We start from the raw sequence: 27,194 nt of genomic DNA on the forward strand, positions 1-27,194 counted from the left end.
AAGGTATGCTGAGCACCCCCTCTGCACCCGACTTGGAGCCAGCCGCCGCCGAGGCCACTTTGAACTTGAACTCCGTTGGAATCCAGCTCATAGATCCGTGGCTCAGCCTGGGGCCTCCCCTGGGGGCCTGGGTGAGGCCGGCTCAGGACAAGGCGGCCTTGAGGGCCAGGGCGTGGGGGGAGCGAGTGCCTGCGCCCTGTACCTGGGGACGGGCTGCGGGCCCAGCGGGGCGCCCACATCTGGAAAGTGTCAGGTTTAAGGCCCAGGCCGCGCCCGGGTCAGCCCGAAGGACATGCCTGCACGCCCGCAGCTGTGCAAACGCCCGTCAGGTTCCCTCCGAGACAGGGCCCCTTTGTCCGCTTCCCCCGGTCCCCGGCCTGCCCGGCCCCCAGCCCAAACAGCTGCCGGCAGCATCTGTCTGAGGCCGCATTCATCCGCCCCGAAGGAAAACATCGTTAACTCGGCCGCGTTCGGGCTTATCCGCCAGCCTTGCCCTCCCCCCGCCCAGGGGCCCCGTGTCCCAGCCAGTGTCCCCCCCACCTCAGTGCATAGGGCGCCCCAAACATTCCGTAGCGCACCGCCGCCCCTGGGAGCTGCCGGCTTCAGTGGTCCTTGGGGCTGTCACTGGGAAGCCCTTTCCGGTGGATGGGGTGTGGCTGGTGCCTGGTGGTGATGGGGACACAGTGCATGGGCCCAGGTCCGTGCTGTGCACACGAGGTGGGGATGGACCCGACCGCGGGAGAGGGCAGGACTCGCCGCTCAGCAGCGCTCAGACCGAGGCTGTGGCGGGAGGCGTGGGGATGTGGTCCCCGGGGCAGGCTGTGCCCTTGTGCTTTGCAGAGTTGCATTAATGAGTCACCTATAGGACACACACACACACACACACACACACACACACACACCTCACTCTGTACAGGGACTCCCAGGAGGCAGGCTCCGTCCTTCCGGAATGCAGTGATGCTTTCTTATTTAAAAAGTGTGTGTGTGTGTGTGTATGTGTGTGTGTGTGTGTGTGTGTATATATATATATATATATATATTTTAATTGACTTCAGAGAGGAAGGGAGAGGGAGAGAAACATCAATGATAGAGAATCATGGACCGGCTGCCTCCTGCACGCCCCACGCTGGGGATCGAGCCGGCAACCCGGGCCTGTGCCCTGACCGGGGACTGAACCAGGGACCGAACCGAGACCTCTTGGTGCCGGGTTGATGCTCAGCCGCTGAGCCCTCCGGCTGGGCCGGCTCTGTGTGCTCCTCAGCGCTCACGTGTGCTTGTCCGTTAAGAAACTCCGGGAGCTGTTTGCTGACGAGCACGGCAGGTCTCAGAGTGGCTGCTGCCTGTCTCCCGCTGCTCCTGTTCCTCTTCTCTGTCGGGGCTGGAGCAGGAGCGTCCCCCCACTGTGGTGTCTCCCCCTGAAGAGCCGAGGTGGCGGGTCAGGCTCCGAAGCCGCCGGCCACGTCCGTTCCCCGGGGTCCTCCCGCCAGACGCGCTCCTCTCGGCTGTTTGCTGCAGCCCCGGGAGGGGCCGGAGGAGAAGGCCTTCAGCCGAGGTGTGAACCAGAGAGTGACAGCTCGGACGCCGGCTGCGGTGGGAGAGGGGGAGGGGGCCCGCCGGAACCCCCAGCTGGACAGTTTCCATTCTTTGGCCGGAGGCCTCGGGGTCCCTGAGGCTGTCCCAGACACACAGGCAGGGGCCCGCAGACCCCCTCCCCCTCCACGCGCAGCCTGGACCGCTGTCCCCGCGTCCCTCTCTGAGCGGCTGGCCGTCCAGCGCTGGTCTTGGGAGCGGACGCGGTCCCCGCCCTCCGTGCGCAGGCCCTGGCCCCACACCGACAGCTGCCGGACACGGAGCCGCGGCTCAGGGGACGCGGCTAAAAATGACGAGGTGAGTCATTGTCCCGGCCGGGCCGCCTGTGGCGCGTGGGGCGCTGGGAGAAGACGGGCGAGGGGGGCAGCGCTGAGCCGCCGGGCCGGCCCTGCTGGGAACGCAGCCCACGGCCTGGGTGTCGGCGGGGTCTCGAACCTGAAACCGAGTTCCCTGGGCCGATGGCGCCTGGCCAGGGCAGGGGGACCGCCAGGGGCTGGTGATGAAAAGGCCAGTCTCCCCTCCTCCCTGCCTGGGACCCCACTTTAAGTTCCGGGGGCTACGCTGAGAGGCTCAATAACATCGGATTACAGTGTTCCCCGCATCCCTGAAGGCAGTCTGTGTGTGAACTCTGCATATAACAGGTCAAGTTCAGCTCACCACCCCTTCTCTTCATCTTAAAAAAAAGAATAAAAATTATACACACACACACACACACACACACACACACACACACGGTGTCCCCCCAGAAGCGCACCCACACTTCAACAGCTGAATTTTGAAGATGAAATGTATTTTCATAAACACTGCCTTTCTCATTATTCAGTGTGTGAGACATTGTCTGGGGGACCCCTTGGAGATGGATATGTGGCTACGGGGGGGGTCTGTTTTACAACACCCCGTGGCCGCGGTCTCTGTGCCGACAAGGCGTGGCAGCGGGGCGGGCGGGGCCCCGCGGGGATTCTCCCTGGCGGAGCCGGGCTGGCGCCTGGGCTCCCTCCGGCTTAATCCCGCCAGGTCATCTCCGCTGGGCCCTCGGTTATTACCCCGCCGTAGGGACGGGCGCGGGCGCAGGGCGGGCTTGCCAGTGGCCCGGACCACACCGCCTCCGGGAGGGCTGGCTGGGATTGGAACCCAGGCAGCGGGGCCTCGCCCGGGAGGCCTCCTTCCTTCTCCCGGGCGCCCCCGGGGGCTGGGCAGTGTTGGCGGCTGCCTCGCACAGCGGTGAGGAGAGCCCGCACCCAGGGCCCCCCGCCCGGCAGCAGGCCGCCATCCGGATGAGATGGAAGAGAGCCCCACGCGGCTCCTGGGCCCGTTGGCCCACAGGCCCCCCCACCTGCCGGGCTTGACCGGGGCCCAGGGCACGGGCAGCTCCTTGCTGCAGGCAGGTCCCTGAAGGTAACCCGCCAAGGCCCCAGCGAGGGTGTGAAGACCTGGCCCCGCTGTGTGAGTTCAGGCAAAACACGGAGCCTCCGTGGCTGCATCTGCTATAGTTTAAACGGGAGTAACACACGCATCCCTGTTGGGTGTGGGCAGCTGCGGGTTCGGGTGAGAGGGTGCGTGGGCCAGGCCTTTGCTTCCTGCCCGTCCTGGGCTCTCCGTGAAGAAGCCTTTTTCTCTGCGCCTTCCCCGCCCCCCGCCCCCCGGCCTTTCTCAGCCTGGGAAGGTCCCCACGCGCTCCTATAAGGAGGGACTTCGCTGGCTCCTGGGTGAACGTCCCCCTCTCCAGGGGGTGATGTCCGGGGGTCTCCCCGTCTCCCCAGCTCAGGACACACACGTGGGGACCCCTCGTGGGGACCCTAATGCCTCCTTCCTATTAAGTATCCTTTCTCTGCCCACGCTCTCTCTCCTCTCTATCCAGCGTCCGAAGCGACATGCTCAGATCCTTCCAGAAACCTGCTGCCGAGTCTCCGCGGACCCCCACCCCCACGCTCCCCGGCGGGTGAAGCCCCCATTCCTAGCACCCACGCGGGTCTCTGTGGGTGTCCGCCGCGGCCGCAGGGCCTGGCCCAGCGCAGGCCCCCAGGGCCCCAAACACACCCCTTCTGGCTCCCCCCTCACTGCAGGACGGGAGGGCTGCCCGCCCGACGGCCGGCACTGCTGCTTGTGGAAATCTCCGCCTTTCCTCCGCTGACAGTTGCAGGCCACCTGGCCCTGGGAGGGGCAGCAGCCTTGAACCGGAGCTTTCAGTCCAACGGCAGCCCCGGCCTGCGCTTCTGACCCGCAGAGGTCAGAGGTCATGGTCACCGAGGCACTTGTGTGGGCCGCTAGCCGGGTGTTTGACATCTTGGTGCAGTTACGTCTCTGCAGCGAGATCCCACAGGGGAAGTGGCATCTTCCAGGGCCCAGGGGGCGTGGCCATCGGGGGGCCTGGTGGGTGTGAAAGGCGCGAGCAGCCAGGCTGGAGCCCAGAGCACAGGATGGAGGGGGCTCCCCAAACTAGAAAGCCATGACTCATCCTGTTTGACGGCCACAGCTTCAAGGTCAAAATCGATGCCAAAAAGTTCCAGGCGAAGAAACATCACGTTTTCAAATCGAGTCGGGACGCCCTGCGGCTGTGCCCCGCCCGGAACGCCCGCCCGGCTGCCTGCCGCGGCCTCGGTGCGCGGGGCCACCGGCCACTCGTGTGGCGAGAAGGGCCACCTCGCCGCAGCCAGTCCCAGGGCCGCTGAGCAGGGACCCAGGAAGCCGCTCGCTCCCCCCGGGGAGCAGGTGGCCTTTAGGTGCTCCTGTTCCGGGAGGACCGGCCCCCCCACTTTGTCCCAGGATACGATAACCAGCCCCCCACCCATTTCAGGGCAAGTGGCTCGAGGGCTGAGGAAGGCCCGTCTTGTTTTTCTCCAGAACGTTCCAGACTCTCGGCCTCAGGTCAGTTCTGTTTGGGCAGCAAGTGTCTCATGCTCCTCCTGGGAGATATGGAGACGGTGTAAGTTCACCCACCGGGGGCTTCTCTGTCCCCAGGAGGCGCACGCTCTCTCTATCTCTCTCTCTAAATGGACTTTTCAGAGAGAGAGGAAGGGGGGGGGGGAGAGAGAGAAACACTGATGTGTTGTTCCACTTATTCGTGCGTTCACTGGTGGCTTCTGGTATCGAACCGGCAACCTTGGTGTTTGGGGACGACGCTCTGACCCCCCAAGCCCCCGGCCTCTTAGGAAGCCCCCTCGGGCTGGTCCTGGAGGCACCTCGTTTCCTAGCCTCGCGCCTTCCTGCCTGCGCCCCCGGAAGCTCTCTGCCCGCTGCTCAGGCCTCACCCAAGAACGACCCCTTCTCAGAGCCGCCGGCCCTGAACGCGAGCCCTGACCTGTCCCCCCCCGATTATCAGTGGAGTTTCTTTTCCTCCATTAATCTCAACGTTGGCTTCCTGGTGTGTTCACCCCTGATCCCATGGCCGGAGCCGGGCAGGGCTGGGGCGCAGGGAGGGGGGCAGGGCTGGGGCACGGGGAGCCGGGCAGGGCTGGGCTTGAGTTCCGTCCACACGCTCAGCCGCCCTCTGCCTCCGCTCTGCCCTTGCCAGCCCCTCTCCCACTGTCCTCTGCACCGGCCCTGCAGGCAGCTGGGTGCCCCTGAGCCAGGGAGGCTGGGCCCTGGGAGTGGGGGGCTGTCAGTGAGCTGAGCTGGGGGAGGTGGGGGAGCAGGAAGATGAGAGGGTCCTTCCCGTCACCCCCCTCCCCGTCCCACTTCCACCCAAAGGCCGGACACAGGCCCGGCCGCGCCCCCACGTGAACACAGGCGCCTCTGGCACCGGGGTGGTTAGAGCCCTCGCCTCCCCGCTGCTCGCAGGTTCCGGACGGCCGTTTCTGAAGGTCCTTTCATTCGCTCGGCGAGAAGGAGGAACCGGAGGGGCCCCCTCAAACCTGCTCACTCCCCGCCCACCGCTCGGGACGCCTGGGGCCCCGCCGCCCTGGTGCCGCGCTTCTCCGGGCGGGGCGTGGGGAGAGGCCTCTGCGGGCCGGGCGGGCGGGGCGGCCGGGCGGGGCGGCGCCTAGAAAAGGAGGCGCGGGCCGGGAAGGTGCGCGGAGGCCGGCGCGGGCGGGCGGGCGGGCGGCAGGCCCGGAGGGAGGCAGCGCGCAGCCGGACCAGTCGCGGCCCCTCCCGGCGGCCGGGGGAGCGCGGGGCGCGGGCCTGAGCGCCTCCTTGGCTCTGCCCGCAGGTCCCGGGCGCCGCCCTCGCCCCGCCGCCGCCCCGGGTCGGAGCGCGGCGAGGAGCCCCCCAGGAGTCGGGCCCGCGCCCCCGCCCCCGACATGGTGGGCCACCTGCATCTGCAGGGCATGGAGGACAGCCCCACGGAGCGCGGCCGCGAGGGCCTGCTCGACAGCCCCGACTCCGGGCTGCCCCCCAGCCCCAGCCCCAGCCCGCCCTTCTACTCCCTGGAGCCCGGCCTCCTCGACGCGCGCGCGGGGGGCGCCCCCTCCGCGGAGCCCCCGGGACCCGGCGCTGGCGAGGCCAGAGCGGTGAGTGCGCACTGGGCGCGGAAGGGGACCGGGCGGCGGGGGTCTGCGCGCCCGCGAGTCCCAGACGGGGCCCTACAACGCCAAGATCTCCCCAACCCCCCCACGCTCCCCGCCCAGGGGGGCCCGTGCGCGGCTCCCAGGTGGGCCGGCCGGTAGGGACCTGCTCCCCGGCCTGGGCCTCTCCAGGGAGTGGCAGCAGGGAGAAGGGGGTGAGGCCCCCAACCCCCCAGAAGCCGCCCCTCCCCGCGGGGGGCTTGAGCCCTGGCCCAGCCGAGCGGACAGACGGACGGACGCCCGCCAGGTCCCTCTGCCGCTGCCCCGATGCCCAGTTTGCGGTTCCCTGGCTCCCGCTGCCAACATGCAGCCTCTCTCTTTTTTTTTTCTCTTTTCTTTTCTTTTCTTTTCTTTTTTATTGTTTTAAGCGAACCCAGACAGGAACCCCCTTCCCGGGAGGTGAGGGTGTTGAGTGGAGCTGAGGCGATGCTGGGGGGGCTGGGACCCCGTGCGGAGACCAGGCTGGTCTCCTGCTGGACTTAGTGGGGCTCAGGGCGCCCGGCTGGGCAGCTGGACTGTGACTGCGAGTCCCCCACAGGGCAAGTGGGGAGGGGGAGGTTGCTCACCCCGTGGCGCCTCCCCTCCCTGCGGGCCCTGCACGCTGACCTTCGGTCCTCCGGGGTGCGCGAGCGCGCGTGTGTGCACACATGTGTACGTGTGTGCACATGTGCGCGCGTGTGTGTGTATGTGTGTGCGTGTGTGTGCATGTGTTTGTGTGTGTGTGCGTATGTGTGTGCCTGTGTGTGTGCGTGTGTGTGTGTGCACGCACACATATGCACACGACTCCAGCCCAAGGCACTTTCCTGGGCCTGGGCATGCCGCCTGGGGGCTCCGGGGCAGCGAATGCTCCCCCTCCTGACACCCCGGGAGGCAATGGCACGGGTGTCGCTGATGCCTCCCTCGCCCCTGAGTCCGTGGCCCCCAAACTTGGCCTCAGAATATCTGAGTCCTTTACAGGGCACCATGCCCACCCCACACCCTGGCAGCCTCATTTGGTGGGCGCAGGCCGGCATGGCTCAGTGGCTGCGCATCAACCTATGAACCAGGAGGTCATGGTTCGATTCCCCATCAGGGCACAGGCCCGGGTGGCAGGCCCATCCCCAGTGTGGGGCGTGCGGGGGGCAGCCGATCCATGACTCTCTCTCATCATTGATGTTTCTCTCTCCCTCTCCCTTCCTCTCTGGAATCAGTAAAAACATATTTAAAGAAATAAAACCACTACATTGTGGTTTCAGGTAAACAAACACCTCCCCGGGCGTTCTCACGTGCAGCAGAGCTTGGTACCCGCTGTCTCAGGCACAGGCGGGCGGGGATTCGATTCTGGTCTCTCTCGGGGCCGGGGGGCGGGGGGGGGCGGGGGGTGCGGGACGCCAGGTGGATCGAGGTGACGGGCTGTCTGCAGGGACATTGACCCTGCATGTCCCTCGGGGCTCCCTCGGCACTGCGGCTGGAGGGTATCGGGGCACAGCTCCTGTGGCGCCTGGCACAGCAGGGCGCAGAGAATGGGGCCGGGGAGCAGCCTCCCTCGATTGTCTCGCTGACCCAGAATCCTCCGGAAAGAGCGCTTTCCTGGCGCGCTCTCTGCGGCCGGGCCAGCGCGGTGCCGCCTGACTGGTCTTGGCTGGCGTGGGGGGACTTACCTTCTTTCCTCCCAATCGGCTGGAGGGCGACCTGGGGCTGTTTCTGCGGCAGCGAGGGACCCGCCTGGATAGCCGCCCCGAACCCGGAACCCGTTAGCTGGTGGCTCGTTCTCACACATCCCAGCGCAGGGTGCACTCTGGGTCCCCGAGCGGGCGCTGAGGCCCAGGGGCGAGCCATGGCCCAGGCCACCCAGCTGCTAGGTGCCGAGCCGGGACAGGACCCGGGAGTCTGGCTCCGGGCCTCCACCCTGAGACCATACACTGTCCCACTGCTCACCGGGGAGCTCAGTGAGGGGGGTTTGTTCATTAAGGACAAAATGCACCCTCGCTGGTGCTCGGCGAGCAGAGCGTCGGCCTGCAGGGTCCCGGGTTCGGTCCCGGTCAAGGGCACGTGCCTCGGTTGCAGGCTCCATCCCTGGCCCTGGTGGGGGCGCGTGTGGGAGGCAACCAGTCCATGTGTCTCTCTCACATGGATGTTTCTCTCTCTCTCTCTCTCTCTCTCTCTCCCCCTCCCTTCCACTTTCTCTAAAAACCAATGGAAAAATATCCTGGGGTGAGGATAAATAAATAAATAAAAAGAAGGGTAGCCATTGGAAAACCCAGACACAAAGGGCCATGAACCTACGTGGTGGTGAGATGCTGCTTTTAATAAAAAGAGAGGAAATGGTTGCCATGGGCAACCTCTCCTCAGCAGGGGGCCTGCAGCTGGCCCGCCCGCCTGCCCGGTTACTGAGGGGGCACCCCACCTCCCGTGAACTCCAGGGGTTCACCCCCTGCTCGCTGTGGCTCCCTGAGACGCTTTCCAGGCGCAGACGAGGGCACCGCTCAGGGGGCGGGAGGGAAACCTGACCCGCGTCCGGGAGCCCAGGTCTCGGGTGCCCGGGCGTGCAGCGGGCCGGCCTCCTCCCACGGCCGCACGGCTGGGCCGCAGCCTGCTTCCCGCAGGGCGGCTGCTTCCTCCTGACACCCAGTCCCAGGCAAAGTGGGCGGCCTGTCCCCAAACCCTAGAAGCCGGCGTCCTCACCACTCATCACCCGTTTCTTATGCAGGACACGCATGTTATATGCATGTATGTTTTGTGCATGTTAAATTCGCTCACGCTTCCCTTCTCCAAGCAGCTCCCATCCCCCTCACTTTTGTTTAATGGGCTGGACCTCCCTCCCGGACGACACCCCATGGACACAGGCCGGGCTCCGCTGCTGCGAGATGGCACCCCACCCAAGACACACATGGCCTGGCCCTGCCTGCCTTGACCATGGGGTTGTTCCTGGTGACTCCCCAACCCGTGGAGACCCGGAAATCAGTCCTCCATCCCGCCCGTACTGACTGCACCCACTGTATGCCACGCCCAGGGGGACATAGTGCCAGGTGGATGGATAAATGCCCACCCTTAAGACAGAAAGATGGGGGGGTACTTTAGACAGGGGGTGGTCAGGGAAGTGATGTTCAACAGAAACCAGGAAAAACATTCTGGGGGTAGACTTGATGGTTATAGGGCTGAAGTGTGTGTCAATCCAAGAGAACGGCACGTGCAAAGGTCCTGGGGCAGGAACAGACGACGGGTGTGTTCCAGGAGCAGCGAGGCGGCCGGCACAGGCCTGAGCAGGGACTTGTAGGCCAAGCTGAGGCCAGAAAGTAAAATTCCACTCAGTCTTTTACACATGTACTTGCGACTGTTTTTTTGTAAAAGGTATTATGAGTTCCCACACTCCCCAAATTAGAAACCCGAATCAGAGACTTGCCTGAGAGATGCCCGTGAGGACCGGGAGTGGGTAGGGCCTGGCTGTCCTGCAGGGCACCCCAGCCAAGGGCCAGGAGGGCTTTGCCCGCAGCTGCATTCCTCCCACAAATATTTAAGCCGGGCGGGACCGGGCGTGCAGCCGGGAGCTAGACAGACTGGTCTGTGCCCCGCAGGCTCCCGGCTGGACCGGCACCTCCTCCCCGTCCTGCCCTGCCACGCAGTGGGGACTGTGGGGGTGCATCGGGGCAACTAGCCCTGCCCCATCTCCCTGCCCCCCTGGCATGTGTGAGGGTGCAGCCACCACTGGGGACGGGGGACAGGGGGCAGAGGAAGGACTCGGCCCTGCGGGCCCCGCCCCCTCCATCTGCCGGGCTGGTCACAGGTGGAGTGTGTATCTGAGTGGTGCATGTGAGGATGAAGGAGGAGGGACAGGTGAATGGATGGATGAACAGACGGATGGATGGATGGATGGATGGATGGAAGGACAGATGGACGGACAGACTGAGGAGACGGCTCAGCCCATGGCCCTCTTACAGGCTCCCGGGTGTGTCCCTGACAGCGAGGGTGACCACGCCAGCTCAGGGGGCGGGGCCCTGGACCCCTCCTGCTGCCACGCCCCCTCCACTGAGGGGCTCCTCACTCCCGGGCTGGACGGCAGGTTCGGAGCTCCCTGGGCCCCACGCGGAGGCAGCCACGGGCTCTGTGTGTCATCGGGTTGGGCACAAACATGGCTGTGCTGTTGCTACGTGTCCCACTGGCCGGGCTGGGCCACCACCGCACGGCCCGGAGCTCTCCCTCCGGCGGCCATCTCTCCCCCGCGGTCATCTCTCCCCCGAGGCCATCTCTCCCCGCGCCCTGTGGGTCGTGCCGCCCGAGCACCTGTGTGTATTTTCACTTCCAGTGCGAGTACCTATCCTCGGGGAGGCACGGGGCCAGGCGGGCGGGGCCTGGAGCGCTTCTCCTGCAAATCCGCCCGCTGAGTGCGCGGGGAGACCAGGGAGCTGCCCCCCACGCCCACCTGCTCCAGGCTACAAGGGGCTCTCCGGGCTCCTGGAAGGAGCTGAAAGCTGGGGGCCCTCCGGGGGTGGGGGCAGGGAGGGTGGTGCCTGAGAGGCTGCGGAGTCCCCTCAACTCCCAGCTGGTCTGGGCCTGGGACCCATTGTGCTCCCCTGCCCCCAGGCCCCAGAGCCGCCAGGGAACCTGCACCCCCAGGACACTGGCCTGCACCTCAGGGGCCCCGCCGGGCTCCCAGGCCTGTGTGAGGGCTCCCAGGTGCACAGCCTCATTGTACAGATGAGCAAACTGAGGCCCGGTGAGCAGGCGCCAAGGTCCTCCGGGTGCTCTTCCACGGGCAACGAGAATCCAGGCCTGCCGCCCGGCGGGGCTCAGCGGCTGCGCGTCGACCTAGGAACCAGGAGGTCAGGGTTCAATTCCTGGTCAGGACACAGGCCCGGGTTGCAGGCTCCTTCCCTAGTGGGGGGCGTGCAGGTGGCAGTCGGTCCATGATTCTCATCACTGATGTTTCTCTCTCTCTCCCTCTCCCTTCCTCTCTGACATCAATTAAAAAAAACAAAAAAACAAGAACCCAAGCCCGGCCCGTCACTCAGTGGGCTGGGGTGTCGCCCCGCTATGCCTCCTGGGGCTTGCTTCCCGCCAGGGGCCCCTGGGGTGCGAGTGCCTGTTTGCCCCCCCCCCCGTGCCTGCCCTCTCCGTGCCCCCATCCCCCCCCCAAGTGGCTCCCATCCGAATGTGGCCCCGCCACTGAGGAGCGCCTGGTTCCGGGGCCCAAGCTGCCTCCCTGGCTGTGCCGGGTGCTCCCTGTGCCCACTCTCCGGCTGGCTGGGGGCCGCGGGCCACATGCCATCGGCTGTTACAACGGCCACTCGGCGAGGAGGCAGCTCTGTGTTCCCGGCCTGGGCCCCGCGGGCGGCCGGCCTCGGTGACTTCCGGAGCGTCTGGCCGCCAGGCCCGCTGGATGCCAGCCCGCGTCTGGGGCTCGCCCTCTCGGATCTCCGTGGCGTGCCCAGCTCTGGGCCCTTTGGAAAGCGGCGCTCAGGACTGCGGCTGCCGTGCCAGGCCGTGAAGGGGCCTTGTGTGCCCTGTTGGCAGCCGGCCCGGAGCCGGATCCGCCTGAATGTGGCTGCAGTCACGCTGACCGAAGGTCCGCTCAGGCCGCATCGGGGTTTGGCCGTTTCTCTAGCCCGGGCAGAGGGTGGCACCCGGGTTCTGCCTCCCTGCTCCTGAGCTTGGGGTGATTGTCTTCAGGGGGGCGGGGAGGGTTAGAACCAGCACAGGCGGCCCCTCTCCCCTCCAGCGCATCCACGTATCCAGACGGGAGAAACACCTCCAAAAACCTTAGTGCCCACGTTCCCGTCCCCTCTTAGCTCTTCTGTGGCCACACACCACCCCCTTGAACAAGGGCCCTGGGAGGCACCGGGTGTCATCCCGCCCACAGGGAGCGGCACACAGTAGGCACTCAGCACACAGTAGGTGCTCAGCAAACACCTGCACACGTCGAGGAGGCATCCCTTTGGAGAGCACGTTGTTTCTATAAACATCAGGCCTGGGGCTGTCGCTTTGTTTTGTTTTCTAAATTCCGTCTCCGGAAACGTGGGCACTTGCTGCGGGAAGAAGGCGCAGCGAGGTTTCAAGGTTCGGGGTGTGGATTGGACCGCTCTCCAGGGAGGACCCCAGACCTTCACGAAAAGGAGGACTGGTGGCGGAAGCCGGCTCTTCCAGCGCGTACTCTGTGTGGGTGGTCTGGGCACCGCACGGTCCTCACCGCGGCCTGGGCATTGGGCGCCCCTGTCACCCCTTCAGAGACGGGGTGGGGGGCTGACAGGATGTGAAGGCCTGGGAGGCTGAGGCTGGTGACATAGCCACCTCTTTGAATGATGCAGCAGAAGGAAGTGGGAGCTTGGAGGACCTCACACGACACCAGTCCCGTCAGCACTTGTCGCATCCCTGCGCCCCCAGAGGGACTGGTACATGGGTTCCCGTGGCGCGGGCAGGTGCAGGCCGAGCTGATGAGGAACTGTTGGTGTCAGGCCCGCAGGAGTGGAGGCGGGTCAGGACGGGCTGGTTTCCCAGAGCCCGGGGAAGGCTGCCGACAGCCACCTGAGGTCTCAGGGGGAGCCATCCGGTCAGATCACGGGCTTTTGCTGGGCTGCCCTGGGCCTGGTGTCAATGCAGGGCGACCAAGTGCCCGAGTTTCCCAGGACGGGGGGAGGGGCATGAAGGGAGCAGAAAAAGCGAGGGCCGCGCTCAGTCACGTGGGGAGGAGGCCGGGCCTGTGGAAATGGTTTGGGGCCGACAGGCTGGGGCTGGCGGGTGTGGGTGGCCCGTGTGTGTGTGTGTGTGTGTGTGTGTGTGTGTGTGTGTACTTGTGCGCACGCACATGTGTAACAGTGCCCGTGACTCTCCCCACAGCCCCCGCCCCTCCCTCCGAACCCCCCGGCTCTGGAGATGAGGCCCCGGCTGCTGCCCGTGTTCTTCGGTGAGGGCATCGAGATGAACCCAGAACCTGCCCACGAGATCCGGTGAGTGGGGCTGCCTGCAGCTGGGTGGGCACCGAGCTGATGCTGAGCTCCGGGAGGGGCTGGGCGGGGGCCTGGCGGAGGCTCCACAGCACCCTCTCCAGCCCCTCTGGTCTGCTGGGCATGAGGCTCCCCACTGGCACCTGCGGGCCGTTCCCCCTGGCACTCCCCAGCGCCCAGTGCTCCACGCAGCTGATCCAGCCCCTTGTCCCCAAGAGTCCAGCATAGCAGCGAGTCCAGGTTCGCCCACTGTCCCAAATGTCCTTGTAGGGCCCCGAACAAAATCTGTATCTTCACTGATTTAAGGGAGAGGGAGGGAGAGAAACATCAATGAGGAGAGAGGACCGTGGATCTTCTGCCTCCTGCACACCCCACCCTGGGATGGAGCCCGCAACCAGGGCACGTGCCGGGCCGGACGCTCAGCCACTGAGCCACGCGGCCGGGAGGCACATTCGTTACCCAGTTCGGGACCCAGCTGGGGCCACGTGTCGCCTTTAGTCTCAGGTGCCCTCTGAGCTGGCACAGGTCCTCTGCCCCTGTGACCTTTAGGCCTTGACCTTTCGAAAGAGCCCTGCGGGTGGAGGGTGGGCGGTGCAGCGCTGCGTGCCCCCTGCCTGCCGGGGCCTCGCTCACGCGCCTCCCCCCACCCCCAGCTGCAACTCGGAGGTCAAGTACACCTCGGAGCAGCACTTCCGGGACAACGTGGTCTACGCGCACGTGCCCACCGTCACGGCCTACAGCGAGACCATCGTGGCCGCGCCCAACTGCACGTGGCGCAGCTACCGCAGCCAGCTGACCCTGGAGCCGCGGCCGCGCGCGCTGCGCTTCGGCTGCACCACCATCATCTTCCCCAAGCGCGCGCGCCGCTCCTTCCGCACCACCCTGCACTGCAGCCTGGGCCGCGCGCGCCGCCGCTTCACCGCCAGCGTGCAGCTGCAGCCGGGCGCGCCCCCCGAGACGCCCGCGCCCCCCGCGCCCCCCGCGCCCTCCGCGCGCTAGCGCCCCGCGGGAGCCCTGGGCGCCGAGGGCGCGCCCCGCCGGCCGCTCCAGCCTGGCGGGCGCGGTGGATGCCTCCCGTCTCTGGGCCCCTGAGCGCAGGGCGGCGCCGGGAGGGCGCGCACCAGGCGGTGGCGGCCCCAGGGCCGGGCCGAGGAGGAGCCTTGGCTGGGGGACCTGCTGCCGCGCCCCCGCCCCCCGCTGCCCGGGGCTGGTGGCCTGGCTCCTCGGCCGGGCGGGCGTGACGGAAGAGGGGTGCTGCCCAGACACCCGCTGCTCCCAGGGGTGCGTTTCCAGATGTGCCGGCCGCTGCGCCCGAGGCGGAGGCCGCGATGGCCCCTGGTGGACGTGGGGCCGGGAGGCCGGGCTGACCGGACGCTGAGGCGGGGCAGGTGTTGGTTCTAACGTGTCTGGGCTGTTCCGTGCCCGGGGCCCCCGCGTGGGAGGTTGAGGCACAGCCCTCCGGACGGAGGCCTTGAGCTCAGGGTGCGGCCCCTACCCGCCGGCAGCTGCGCAAGGCCTTCCGACCAGGACTCCCCGACATGGAGCCTTCGCGCCAGGGCCCCGCGGGGGCATTGAGGTCTCGGGAGTGTCCGCTGCCACCTGCCTGAGGTCGGGCCCAGCTGTTGGCTTCGAGGGAGGCCGTGGGGGCCGGGCCGCCCCTGACCCGACGGTGGCTCTGCAGTGACTGTGCCTCGGGTCCCCCTCGCGCGTGCCCCGTCAGGAGAGGAGGCACCAGCCAGGACGCGGGCTGGGGGCGCACAGGCCCAGGAGCCCCGAGGTGTCTGTGGGAGCACCCGGGGGGTAGGGGCCCCCCGCACCCCTCCCCTGAGCGCCCCCCGAAGGCAAGAGCTGGGGCTTTAGCGCCTCCCGCTGGCGAGCTGGGGCCTGGGCGCTCCAGTCCAGGAGAGGGAAGAGGAGTATGTTTCTCAGTATGTGCACTCGGCGCGTGTTCTCTCCAGAGATGCTTCCGGTTAAAGAAATAACTTAAGAGTCGGGAATCTTAATAAAACGTGCAAATGCAAAGAGGCTCCCTCTTCCGCCAGACCCTCAGACCCCGCAGGGGTGGGGCGGGGGAGATGGGCTTTCCTGGGCCCAGAGCTGTGTGCCCCCAGCCCTGCCCCACATGCCAGCCTCCGCGTGCGCACTAGCCTCATGCACAAGGGCCAGGAGCAAACGGAGAGGAGCCTGATTCCCAGGAGCCGGGGGGACAGCAGCTGTGGGTCAGTGTCCACCAGGAGGCAGGCAAGTGGGTGTCTGACACAGGCGTCGGCAGGGACACACCCTTCCCCGAGGAGGAGGGTCACAGCAGGGCCCTGGCAGGGGCGTGGGGCCTCCCGATCCCGGACCCTGGACCCTGGACCGTGGCCTGGCAGCGTGTGAAGGACAATGATTGACAGGCCCCGTGGCCCAGGCACCTGCACAGCTCAGCATCCTGAGGGCCGTCCTTCCAGCCTCCCCTGCTGTGTCCCCACCACCTGGAGCCTGTGGCTAGAAAGAGGCACGTGATTTTATTTCTCAGCCTCTGCAGAGGGGGCGCCGGTGAGAATTCAAGCCCCTTAAGCCTTTGGTGCAGCCAGACCCTCCCGGGGCGGGGCCAGGCGCCTCCTCTCACGCAGGCGCAGAGGTGCAGGCGCAGAAGGTGCGTGCTGGCTCGGGCCCCAGAGGCCTGCACCACCGCTCCTGCCTGTCTCCGGGTTCCCATTCGCCAGCCTCAGGGCAAACCCAGCCGTCTCCCCAGCAGCCCCCAAAACAGGTGCCCCACCCCCCGCCTGGACGGGCCCCATCTCCAGGAATGACAAGGACAGACAGACGCAGGTAGGTGCCGTCTGCAGCCAGCCTGGGGGGCTGTCCGCGTTCATCTTCACGGTGACCCTGGGAGGGAGCGGGGGACCCTAATGAGGAGGCGGGACTGACCCGCCCCAGCCTGCAGGACAGCCTGTGCCCGGCCCAGAGCGAACCCTCGGGTCCTCATGGCCCCGTGGCTTTCTCGGGACAGAAGGGCCGGAGCCCAGAGCCCTCCCGCCAGCTGCCGCAGGTTAACTCCCCGATTAGCTTCCACCACCTGGAGACCTCCCGCCCTCCCTGTCTGTCCCTGTCAAACCCTGGGTCTTTGTTCCTTGCCCCCGCGCGCGCGCGCGCACACACACACACACACACACACACACACACACACACACTTGCGTGGGCAGGGTCTCTGTGCCTCGGAGGGCCACGCGTGTCATTGTCCCCACTTTACAGTCGGGAAAACTGTCTCCCAGGCGGTTTCTCCCTCACGATCCATCCAGCACCCCCACAAGCTGATGTGATTTGTAAAGTGAAGGACAGAGCGTTTCAGGGAAAACAGCCAATGGCCTTACTGGGTGGCCATCGGCTCGCTCCTTTCCAGAAACTCCCGGGCCCCCCACTGCCTGATGTCCAGCTGCCCTGGGCTCCCCGTGTCCCGGGCTAGGTCTCACCCCTGCCCCAGAGCCACCACCTCCAGGAAGCCACCCTGGCTGCTCCGGTGCAGCCGACCCCAAAGCCCTGAGGACCCGCCGTCCTTGCCCTCCTGTGGGAGGCAGCTCGCGGGGCTGGTGGCCCGGACTCCCCGTGGACTCCTCTGTGGCGCCCTCCTGGCCAGAGGGGCGGGAAGGGGCCAGGCTCTAGGGGAGGGTGCCCTCCCTGCCCCATGGGAGCTGCCAGCTACCTGCCTGAGCAACACTGGGCTGCTGATGGACGCAGCTCTCCAGGCACCTGGGCCTGGGGGCGGCACAGGCCTGGGGAGGGTCCAAACCTGCCTCTTCACCAGCTTCCCGTCATCAGACCCGGACATGGGCCGACAACTGGCCTTCCCTCACCAGCCACATGGCGTTTCCCGAGGACTGGTCCTCGCGGCACCATCACGAGGGGGGAGGGGTGGGGTCAGGGTCAGAAGGAGAAGATGGGAGGGATGAGTTCTCAGAGACTGGGCCCCAGCTGGGTTCTGAAGCAGGTGCAGGCGTTTGCCAGGGACACGGGGATGGGGGGGGGGGCGGATCTGGGCGTCTGATTTGCAGGCGGAGACGGGGTGGGGCGGGGTGAGCCCTTCGGGGTTGAGGACTGGCTGTGGCGGCTGGAAGGCAGGGGGTCCTGTGAGGGCGCCAGGAGGCGTGAGCGCTCCCTACACCCTGCAGACACCCCCACGTCGGGTCTGGGCCACTGGCCCTCACTGGCAGCCCACGCTGAGGCCAGGCAATGGAGGGGACGGGGCGGCAGAGATGACACCCCCCCTCCCCCCATATCACATGTCACTCTGGTCTGACCACAGCCGAGGGATCCTGGGTGGCACCAGCAGGCGTGGCCAGTGCCACCTGACCCCCCCCCCCCCCGGGGGTCCTGGTGGGGGCAGTTGAGCCCAGTGGAGGGAATCCTTCGCTGGCCCGACACTGCCACCTGCCTGTGGGTGCCAGTACTGCAGCAGGAGCAGGGTTCAGAGGGCACCCAGGGCATCCCCAAGGTCACACGAATGTCACCCGGCCTGGAAGCCAGGTGTGTGGCTCCACAGCCCTCCGCTCACTCGGCCTCATGGCCCAGCTCACAGGGGACTAACGGGCCGCGGGGCCTGAGGGTGCAGGCTGCTCCCGCCCCCCCACCCCCCGGGGCCTCGCAGGTCCACACCCCGGGAAGCTTGGAGGCAGCAGGAGGCCCCCTGGTTCTTCGCTGCCCCCCAAATCCTGTGGGAAGGGCTGAACGTGAGACTGAAGCCTGAGGTCTGGTGAGGGCGGAGCCGCGGGGTCCCTGGGAGCCGCCCCTCTGGGCATCGAGGGCGCCTGTCCCTGGGTGGCCGCGGCCAGGGGCTCTGGGCTGGGGAGCCACAAGGCGGAGGGACCGGGACAGGGACAGGCTGGGTCCCAGGACCACAGGGCCCCGGCGTAGCCTGACTCGAGCGAAAGGAGAATTTCCGCTTTGCCGACTGCCTGTGGGGTTCACCCTCTCGTCCGGGCCTCCCGCACCCGTCAGAGCCCCCGAAGGCCCCCGGGTCCTGGGGAGCAGGCCTGCCCCAGCCTCAGCGCCTGCGCGACGGCCTGAGGTGTCGTCTCCGGGGCAACGTCTCCATCCAATGGCCGGGGAGGGGCTGGGGCCTGGCCCCTCTGAGGACAGAGCCCAATGGGACACAGCCAGGGTCCTCGCCCCTGACCTCGGCTCTGACCCCAGGGTGGCGGTCCTCTGACCTCTGTCGGGAGGAGGGGTGGCTATCAGGGGTCATGCTCAGGTTAGCGACACCCTGGGGTCGCTGTGGGGGAGGCAGCTGGGCCTTTGCGGGTGCGTATCTAACCCACGGGAAGGGAGTCCCCAGGAGGGTCACTCAGGAGGCGGGTTGGCCAGCACCACCCGGCCCACCTGGGTCCCAGGAGGGGGCACTGAGCCCTGTGGAGAGGGGGCCTGAGCGCTGGGCCAGAGGGGGGCAGCACCCTGGGCAAGGGCAGCCTTCCTCCCACTGGGTACACAGGCAGCGGGGCCCCGAGGCCCCACAGCTCACACCGCGCCTCCCCCCCAGGATGCCTCCCAGGAGCCCATTGGGCACAGGGTGGGCACAGGTGGGCAGCGAGGTCTCCCAACTGCCCTTCCAGAACCAGGCACCCGGCCTGGCAGCCACTGAAATGGTCACACGTGACCAGGACAGGTGGGCGCGGGGCTGTGGGTGAGGGAGGCAGGTGGGCGGCAGGAGCGCAGAGGGCACAGGGGAGGGGCAGGAGGGCGGGGTCCCGAGGCCCTGGCGCCCTGGCACGGGGAGAGGGCTGAGGCTCGCTGGGCTCCTCAGGGACGCGGCCGGCCCGACTGCGGCTCCCAAGCCCGGTTACCCAGCAGCCGAGCAGACGGGCAGCTGCTTCCGGACCAGGCGGGCGGGCTGTTCCTTCTTCCGGCTGGTAGTCCAGACAGTGTGTCCGCTCGTCACCAGGACGCCTGCCCCCGCGTGATGCCCGTGGGAGAGCCCTCGGTGCCCTCAGGGGGGCATCCTAACCCATCCGCATGGGCCCCGGCTGCTGAGTTAGGAGCACGTTCCTTGCCCCCCCCAACGGGGTTCCCTCCCATGGACCCCCCCCACCCCCTCCCTGGTGCCCAGCCTGAGAGAAAGCAGCAGCAGCCGTCACTCGAGTATAATTCGCTTTTAATGAGAACAATGTGTGTAAATGACAGAACGCCACCGCCGTGCGCAGATGGCGGCCGCGAATACCCATCGAACGCATTCTGCCCACGGAAGGGAGGGAGGGCGGGCGGGCGCGGGGGCTGAGCCAGTGGCCCGCCCCTCGGCCCGTGGACACGACGCCAGGGCCGCCGACGGGGGCCTGCGCGCGCCGCTTGAACGGTAAGCGGGTTGAAAGCGCAGCAGCAATAATACTGGGTGAGTCCTTCCTTGCGTAAAACATCTGAATTAATTCATTGAAGGTATCAAAAATATACCCTGTAAACCAACACATTTACACCTGCCTCTCCCACCGCCCCGCCAGTGTGCGCACAGAGCGGTCCAGGTCCCCAGGCCGCACGCGCCCCAGGCCGCACCCGGCCCTTCCGCCCGCCCGTCCGTCCGGCCTGACGTGGTTTCCAGCAGTTCTCATGGGCCTGGGCGGCCCGCGGGGACCGGGACGAGCGCGCTGCGGGCTGGACAGGGCCCGTGTCCATCTGTCCAGAGCGCGAAGCGGGGTGCGGATGGAGGGAGGGCGCGGGGGCTGCTAGCTCAGTTTACACTTTGGTTCCAAATGCGTTAAGGGGGGGAGGCAGTGGCGTGGGAGGTGCGTGGTCGTCCGGCTTTGGGTCCCTGGCCGTCCCAGCTTCTGTGTGTGGCCGCCGCCCGGTCCTCCGCCCGGCCCCGCCCCCCCACCCGAGCACCAGGTAAACAACCCCTGAGAAAGTCACTGCACAGGGCCAGCCGGGCGGGAGTCCCAGTTAAGGCTTTAGACGGGCAAGGACGCCGGCTCGGATGGGCGGACGATGGACAGGCGGACGCACAGGCGGACACGGGGGCTCCTTCCTCGTGGGGGAGTCGGCCGCCCCCCGCCCTCACCTGGCCGCTGGGGGTGCTCGCGGGCCCGGCCGTCCCCAGCCCCTGCGTCGGTCACTCGCTGTCGGACAGCGTCTCGTACTGCGAGCAGAGCAGCGGCTTGGGCTCCTCGTCCCAGGCGTGATGGGGGCCGGCCAGGGGCCCGCCCGCGGGGAGGCCGGGCGGGGGTGGGGAGGCCATGACGCCCGCCTGCAGCCGCATGATCAGCGGGTTGTAGGGGAACGGAGTGGAACCTGCCGGGGAGACGGGGAGACACCGGGAGGTGCCGGTGAGCAGGCAGCCCCCCGCAGGCCCGCCCCCGGCAGACTCGGGCCGTGGCCTCCTGGGCCGGGCAGCTGTCCCAGCCCCTTCGAGCTCCTGGAAGGTTTCTCAAACGGGCTGGACCCGCAGGCCCCACCCCAGGGCCACTCCGCAGCCACAGGCCTGTGGTCCTGTCGATACTGCTCTTCCCCCTACACCTGCGGGGCCGCCTGCGCAACCACCCGCCAAGCCCGTGGGTGGAGCCCGCCGCCTCCCTCCCCCGGCTTCTGACCCTCCACCCTCTCTGGCCACTCACACCCTCCCCCTCCCCCCAGGCCTTTCTCAGGAGCTTCCTGCCACCTGAGCCGTTCCTAGAACAGGCCCTACCACGTGCTCACGCACAGTAGGTGCACGGGCAGCTGGCGGGGCCAGGCCGAAGGTTGCAGCCGCCCCACCCCCACCCCCACCCCCACCCCGTGCCCACCTGCCGATGAGGGCCGGTCCTCCCACACGCGGCTGGTCAGCGGCGTCCGGCGGCTGCAGTCCCCCTCCGAGTGCACCGAGGAGACGGAGGGGGGCCGGTCCCCGGGGGCCAGGCCTGGGGCCGGGGACTTGGCTTTCCGGCTGCTGGGTCTGCCTGAGACCTTGGCTTTCCCACCGCCGCCTGCAGGAGACACAAGGGAGGAGCCGTGTCAGACGCCAAGCAGCACTCGCCACGGGAACGGAGCACGGGGCGGGGGCGGGGGTGAGGACCCCCCAGGGAGGAGCTGGGGTCTGGAGGTGAGTTTCTACCAGAGGGTGCGGGCTGAGGGTCTGCAAAGCCCCTCGGCCTGCCCTGCAGCCTGGCTACCCGCCCGGCAGCCTTGGGCTTGACCCAGGCTGCTGCCCGGGCTGTGCCAACCCTCACGGTCAGCAGGCCTGTGGGGAGCAGCCAGACCCCGGGGCCAGGCCTGGCCGTTGTTCGGGCAGAGCGTGGCCCGGGCAGAGCGTGGCCCAGCGAGGGGGGCTGGCCCATGGACACTGGCCTCCTCCCATCAGCCCGAGGGCCGGCGGTGGACATGCATGGCGACCCCAGCAGGCGCTGAGCCCGGGGTCCCCCTGACCTAGAGTGGGCGGGTCCTCGCTCCAGCCTGACCTCCCACAACGGGACGCGGGCGGCCCTGTGTCCCGGGGGAAGGCGGGTGGGGCGCGGGCGGCGATGTGAGTGTTTTTAGAAAAGCGGCAGCTCCTTTGGGCCTGGGGGGCGAGGGGGCCACGGGGCCACGTGCCCACGGGGGGGGCCCGCCCAGCTCGGGGATTAGCCACGTCCAGAACCACGTCAGACACGCACAAAAGTAGTCAGAAGCTCTGAAGCCGAGGGGGGGGGGTCGGTGAGCGGAACCGGAGGCAGAGGATTAAGGACATGGGGTGGGGGGCGGGGGGGGACAGACGGGGCGGGCCGAGCGAGAGGCCTGCAGACCTGGCGAGGTGAGTGCGTGTTCGCTCCGTCCGTCGGCAGCGGTTATGGGCATAGCAGCGGGCAGGCCGGCACTGGCATTCAGAGCGTTAAAAGCATTGGCGCCGAGCGGGGGCTCCTCCCACTGGTCATATTTACCCATGAGCGCCTTTCTAATAATGGCCTCCAGCCCCAGGTTGGTGCTGGCCTGCTCGGGCAGCGCCTGGCTTCGGCAGGTCATGAGGCCTGGGAGAGAGACACACACACGGGCCAGGGACACGGAGGGGCAGCGGGGGGGAGGGAGGAGGGAGGAGAGAGAGTACACAGTGAGCACATTTCGGCAAAGCAACACGATTCCTCACCCCCTGCCCCCTGGTTCCCCTGCCGCTGCGTCGGGGGCCCTGGGAGCGCGTAGGCATCCCCGGGGGGAGGGGGTTTTGGGGGGGCTTAGGTGACGCCCCAGCCTGCTTTCTATCCTGCCCCCTGGGAAATCAGGGGCACCTTCTGACCCCCCCACCCCTAGTCCCAGCTGGGGCGGCTTCCTGATTTAAATTCCCAGTGGCCTGCAGAAGAGGGGGACCGGAAGGCCGCCCCGTGTGGGGAAGGGGCCGCTGGGAAATTAAGTCAAGCCGGAGCAAGGGACTAGGCACAGGGCGGGGCGGCAGGAGGCTGGGGGAGACTCGGGGAGGGTGGTGACCGGGCGGCCGGTTTCCCCCGCCCCCCCATGCCTCTGCCCCTGAGGCCAGGACCCTCAGCCCTGCCTGCCCCCCCACAGTCTGGGCCTAACCCCGCCCCCCACCGGGAGCCACAAGGAGAGAGAGAGAGGTGCAGAGACGAACGGTGAGGGGTCGTAGCCATGCAGTTACGGTGCGTGCGGGGGACAGGGCAGAGCTGGAGACAGGGCACGGCCGCCCCGGCCGCCCGCCCCTGGGAAAGGGCCGAGTCGCCGCGCTGCTCCCCACGGAGCCACCCAGAAGCCGCTGGCCACCGAGCCTCCTTCCTGCGCCCGGGTTCCTGACCCTGGTGTTTTTCTGGGATCCGTTCTGGGCACTTGTGCCAACCCCGGGGAATGGGTCTCTCTTCAGAACTTTCTCGAAGCCAGACTTTGCCGGCAAAGCCGCGAGCCGCCGGGCAGCGTCTCCGAGAATTTTAATCCTTCGCTCTGAGCCAACGTGAGGAAACCCAGTGACCCCCCCGGGGTCCGAGAGCGAGAGACCCGTGGCCTGTGCCCACGTGGCAGCCTCCACATCCCGTTTCTCTGGCAACCTGTGGGCAACTACATTATTTTTCTTTTTGCCGCCAGGGGGCGCCCTCTCCCACCTCCCAGCTGTGTCAGCACTTTAAACACACACGGAACTGTGTCCCCCAGAAAACGCCAAACGCCCAGCAGGGCGAGCGCCCCGCACGCTGAGCAAACCCCGGGAACGCGGACACCTCGACGCGGAGCACGCGGGCCGCGACGGCCTCTGGCCGGGTTCGGGCTCAGCGGCCACAGGTGTCCCTGCGCTGACCCTGCGGGAGGCGGCCCGTGTCCGGTTACAGCGCGGGAGCCCAGCAGCCTGTCAGGTGCGGGACCTTCCAGAAACACTCGTTTCTAACCCCCTTGTTGTTCTGGACGGACTGTCTCCTCCCCGGGGTCCCTGGGGAGAGCTGGGACCCAGCAGGGACCCACCAGGGGAGCCAGCAGCCGGCCGGTCGCACAACCCAGCGGCCCTCTGCTCACCAGCCTGGGGACGCAGGCCCCCAGGCACGGCAGCACATGCCCCACTCCCCCGGCTCAGGGTCCCCCGGCTTAGGGTCCCCTGGCAGGGCCAGAGCTCAGAGTCCTGCAAACACACTACCTCTGCACACGGGGCCCCGTCCACGGAGGGTGACAGCCCCCCAGCGGCTCAGGGCTCAGACCCCTCACACCAGACTCGGCCCCACCCAGTCCTTCCCTGAAGAAACACAGTGTGGCCCCTGCCCGAGGACGGGGTCCAACCCCAGGGGGCCCCTGAGCCCACAGACGGCTTCAGTTTTAGCTGAAAAATGGCCGGGAGGCTCAGTGGTTGAGCATCAACCTATGAACCAAGAGGTCGCAGTTCTATTCCCGGTCAGGGCACAGGCCGGGGCTGTGGGCTCCGTCCCCAGGGGGGGCGAGCAGGAGGCAGCCGATGGGAGTTTCTCTCTGACCTTTCCATCACCCTCCCTTCCTCTCTCTCCAAAAACCAATAAAAAAATACTTTTAAACGTGTGCGAACTTCAGCCCCGTCTGTGACACCCACGCGGCTGCTTCGACTGCCCGGCTCGAACGTTCACGTAAGCGGATGCTCTCACTGTAAGACGTGCCCGCACGGGCCCGAGGGAAGCCTGTGCACCCCGAGTGCGAGCCCAGGCCCCTCCACACAGTCACATTCCCTCTGGGACGTCGCAGGTGAGCCGGGCAGGTTCCCCGACGGCCGTCCGCACACCTCACCCCGTCTAAACGCACCCGGGCCTCCTCGCCAGCCTCGCTGGCCCCCCCAGGGCTGGGGTAGACAGAGGAGGGGACACCTTGGAGCTACGAGGACTCCGGTGGGGGCAGTGCCCCCGGGACTCCAAGGCCAGGTCCCCCAGTCTCCTTGCACCCTGACCTCCCGGGCGCAGCTGGGCTGGGGGAGGGGGGGGAGGGGCCGGCGCCCACGGGCCGGGCGGGCGGTTACCTGCGCCGGTGATGGCGGGCATGTTGAAGATCTCGGTCCCGGGCTGGCCGATATCTGGAGGGGTGAGGAGAGGTGAGACCCACAGCCGGCGGCCCGCGCCCTCACCCCGCTGCCACCTGCGGGTCAGGCCAGGTGCCACCCGGGCGCTGGCTCAGTGCAGACGGGCTCCTGCCGGGGCAGGTCCTGGGGCTGTATTTCCAACCAGCTCGCCAGGCTGCTGACCTGCTGACCTGCACCCCCACCCGCAAGGCCCCGAGGCACCGGCTGGTCCAGGGACTGTCTGCAAGTTTCCAGGCCATCCCCGGAAAGAGGAGCTCGACACAGGAACCAAGCGGCCGCCGGTTTGACTCCCGGTCAGGGCACAGGCCCGGGCTGCGGGCTCAATCCCCGGGGGGAGGGGGCGTGCAGGAGGCAGCCGGTCCATGATGTTTCTCTCTCATTGATGTTTCTCTCTCTCTCCCTCTCCCTTCCTGTCTCTCAAAAAAGAAAAAGTCAATAAAAACATATTAAGAAAAAAACACACAGAGAGGAGGATCCGGCTCCCCCCACGCCCCCGGCCCTTGAGGCCTCCTGAGACCCGGGACATGGCCGGTTCCTGCCGTTCGCTGTCCTGAGAGCGGCTGCGGGAGGCGGAGCTTGGCTGGGGTTCAGGGCACTCACCACGTAAACGGGGACCACCCACGGGACGAGCACCGTGAACGGGGGACACGTGACCCCAATGCCCGGTGCCCCCGGCCCTTCACACGCCTATTCCCTGGGCGCCCCCGGGGGCGGGCACTGCTGCCAAGTGCCTACGGCACAGAGACCAGCCTGGACCGGGCGAAGGGCCCGGCAGGGTGGTCAGTGGTCCCCTCCCCGCCCCTCCCCTCCCCGCCCCCACTGTGGGTCTCCACGGCCGCTCGGCGCCGGGCCCTTACTGTATTCGGGCTCGTTCCGGCTGTGGGTGCCGAGCTTCCTGTTGATCTCCTGCTTCTTGGACTTGACCATGGCGGAGGTGCTCTCGGTCAGCTTGCTGAAGAAGGCGGGCGGCTGGCCGGTGCTGCCTGGAGACTTGGAGCCCATCCTGCCGGAGGCCGGACCCGGTCAGCTCCCCGCCGAGGGCGTGCTCACCTCCCGCGATGGGGCGCTCGCCCCCCCCCCCCCCCCCGGCTGCCCGAGATCCACCCCAGCCCCTCCCGCCGCGGCCCCGTCCCTCCTCAGGCCACGTCGCCTGCACCGGCCGCCAGAGCTGAGAGACGCCAGCCCGCATCCGGGAAGCGGCCAGGTGGGAGGAAGCCTTGGTGAACCCGAGGCCCCGGGCGCAAGGGGCTGTCCTGAGCCTCCATGGTGGGGTGGGGGTGGGGGTGGGGCTGGCGCTAAGGTACCTGGACTCTGCCTGCTCCCCATCGCGGTACAGCGGGGGGTACAGGGCGCTCCGGGGGTGCCCGGGCTCCGCCAGGCCCTCCGGCGGGGACACGGGCTCGATGCCGTCCTCACCGCCGCCCAGGGCCGCCGTCTTGCTCGGCTCCGGCGACCTGCGCGGAGAAGGGTCCCCGCGGTGGTCAGAGCTCAGGCGCCCCCTCCCGAGGGGCCCCCTCTCCCCGCCCCCGGCAGGCGGCGCCTCTGAACCAGGGCTCGCCCGCCCTCCTGGGAAGAGCCGGACGGTGTTTTAGGTGCCATGGCCACCTGTGGTCTCTGCTGCGTGTTTTTTTATTTTTTTTTATTTTTTACAAACATTAACCCAGCCCGGCCGGTGTGGCTCAGTGGAGAGTGCTTTGACCTATGAACCAGGAGGTCACGCTTTGATTCCCGGTCGGGGCACAGGCCCGGGTTGCGGGCTCGATCCCCAGGAGGGGGCGTGCAGGAGGCAGCCGATCCATGATTCTCTCTCATCATGGATGTTTCTCTCCCTTCCTCCCTGATACATATTTTTTAAAAAATTGAAAAGTAAAAATGTAGCACCGCCCTCAGCTTGTGGGCTGTGTGTGAACAGGCTGTGGCTGGACGGCGCTCAGGACGGGTCCGCAGGCCCCTCCTGCACCCGTGCCAGGTGCCCCACTGCCCCCCACACCCCGGGGCTGCCACCTCTGCGTCTCCCTCAGCCGGTGCCCCCCGACCCAGAATGGCTCCACCCCGGAGCTGGGGACCGTCCCTCTCCTCGGCACCCCAGGCGCCCAGGGGGACCCGGGGTGAGTGTGCCAGCCGGCGGGGCGCTGCTCTCAGGTACACGGCTCTGGTTCGAATCCCAGCTCCGCCACTTACAGGCTGCGCCCCCGTGGGCCAGTGAGTTCCCGCCTCACGCCTTAGTGTCTTCATCTGTGAAATGGGACTTTGCTGCCTACACCTCCCGGGGCCGCGGGGAGTCCTGGGTAACCCGGGTCAGGTGTTTACTCGGTGCCTGGAGCCCACGGACACGCCATTATCTGTCAGCCGTGACCTTGAACCAGGCTCCCGTCTCCCGGGCCTCAGCGTCTCCTCTGTACCCTGGCATCGAGGGGCAGACGGCTGACGGGGCCTCCCGCAGGCTGACCGGCAGGGGGCAGTGCACCCGCCTGGCCCCAGCACGCACCTCTTGCCCCCTTCGCTGTGCGGGGAGCCGCGGGCGGGGGCGCCGTGGTCCGGGGGCGGGAGGTAGAGGTCGCTGGGCGGGCGGCGGAGGTCCAGGACGGGGCAGGTGGCGCCGGGGAAGGAGTAGAGGGGCGCGGGGAGGGGCGTGCCGAGCTGCTGCGGGTGGTGCCGGGTGTAGTCCTGCGTGATGACCTCCTGCGGGCCGGGTGGGAGGAGGCATGGGGTCAAGGGTCAGACGGCGTTCACGTGCCAGAACCTTCCGGG

The 27,194-nt window shown here is 67.6% G+C and overlaps 2 protein-coding genes across 17 annotated transcripts in view; one reads left to right on the plus strand and one right to left on the minus strand.

The window, feature by feature from the left end:
- The first annotated feature begins 5,592 nt into the window (after positions 1 to 5,592).
- On the plus strand, positions 5,593 to 15,031 carry RFLNA (refilin A). Its single transcript, XM_059676269.1, has 3 exons — positions 5,593 to 6,038; positions 12,903 to 13,012; positions 13,663 to 15,031. Exons 1-3 carry the CDS (start codon positions 5,829 to 5,831, stop codon positions 14,006 to 14,008), a joined length of 666 nt encoding a protein of 221 aa, XP_059532252.1. The 5' UTR covers positions 5,593 to 5,828; the 3' UTR covers positions 14,009 to 15,031.
- Positions 15,032 to 19,119: 4,088 nt separating this feature from the next.
- The window catches only part of NCOR2 (nuclear receptor corepressor 2), a 134,441-nt gene continuing 126,366 nt past the window's right edge, over positions 19,120 to 27,194 (minus strand). For 13 of the 16 annotated variants that reach the window (XM_059676235.1, XM_059676239.1, XM_059676237.1 and 10 more), the window contains 7 exons: positions 26,932 to 27,125; positions 25,748 to 25,897; positions 25,301 to 25,446; positions 24,384 to 24,437; positions 21,727 to 21,948; positions 20,752 to 20,931; positions 19,120 to 20,260 (listed from right to left, as the gene is read on the minus strand). In XM_059676235.1, the coding sequence (XP_059532218.1) occupies positions 20,082 to 20,260; positions 20,752 to 20,931; positions 21,727 to 21,948; positions 24,384 to 24,437; positions 25,301 to 25,446; positions 25,748 to 25,897; positions 26,932 to 27,125 (1,125 nt within the window). In that variant the 3' untranslated portion in view covers positions 19,120 to 20,081. The remainder of the gene's footprint in view (positions 20,261 to 20,751; positions 20,932 to 21,726; positions 21,949 to 24,383; positions 24,438 to 25,300; positions 25,447 to 25,747; positions 25,898 to 26,931; positions 27,126 to 27,194) is intronic. The other 3 variants (XM_059676243.1, XM_059676246.1, XM_059676244.1) reach the window with 2 other exon arrangements.

Source organism: Myotis daubentonii, chromosome 19 (genome assembly GCF_963259705.1).
Source record: "Myotis daubentonii chromosome 19, mMyoDau2.1, whole genome shotgun sequence".
Lineage (NCBI taxonomy): Eukaryota > Metazoa > Chordata > Mammalia > Chiroptera > Vespertilionidae > Myotis > Myotis daubentonii.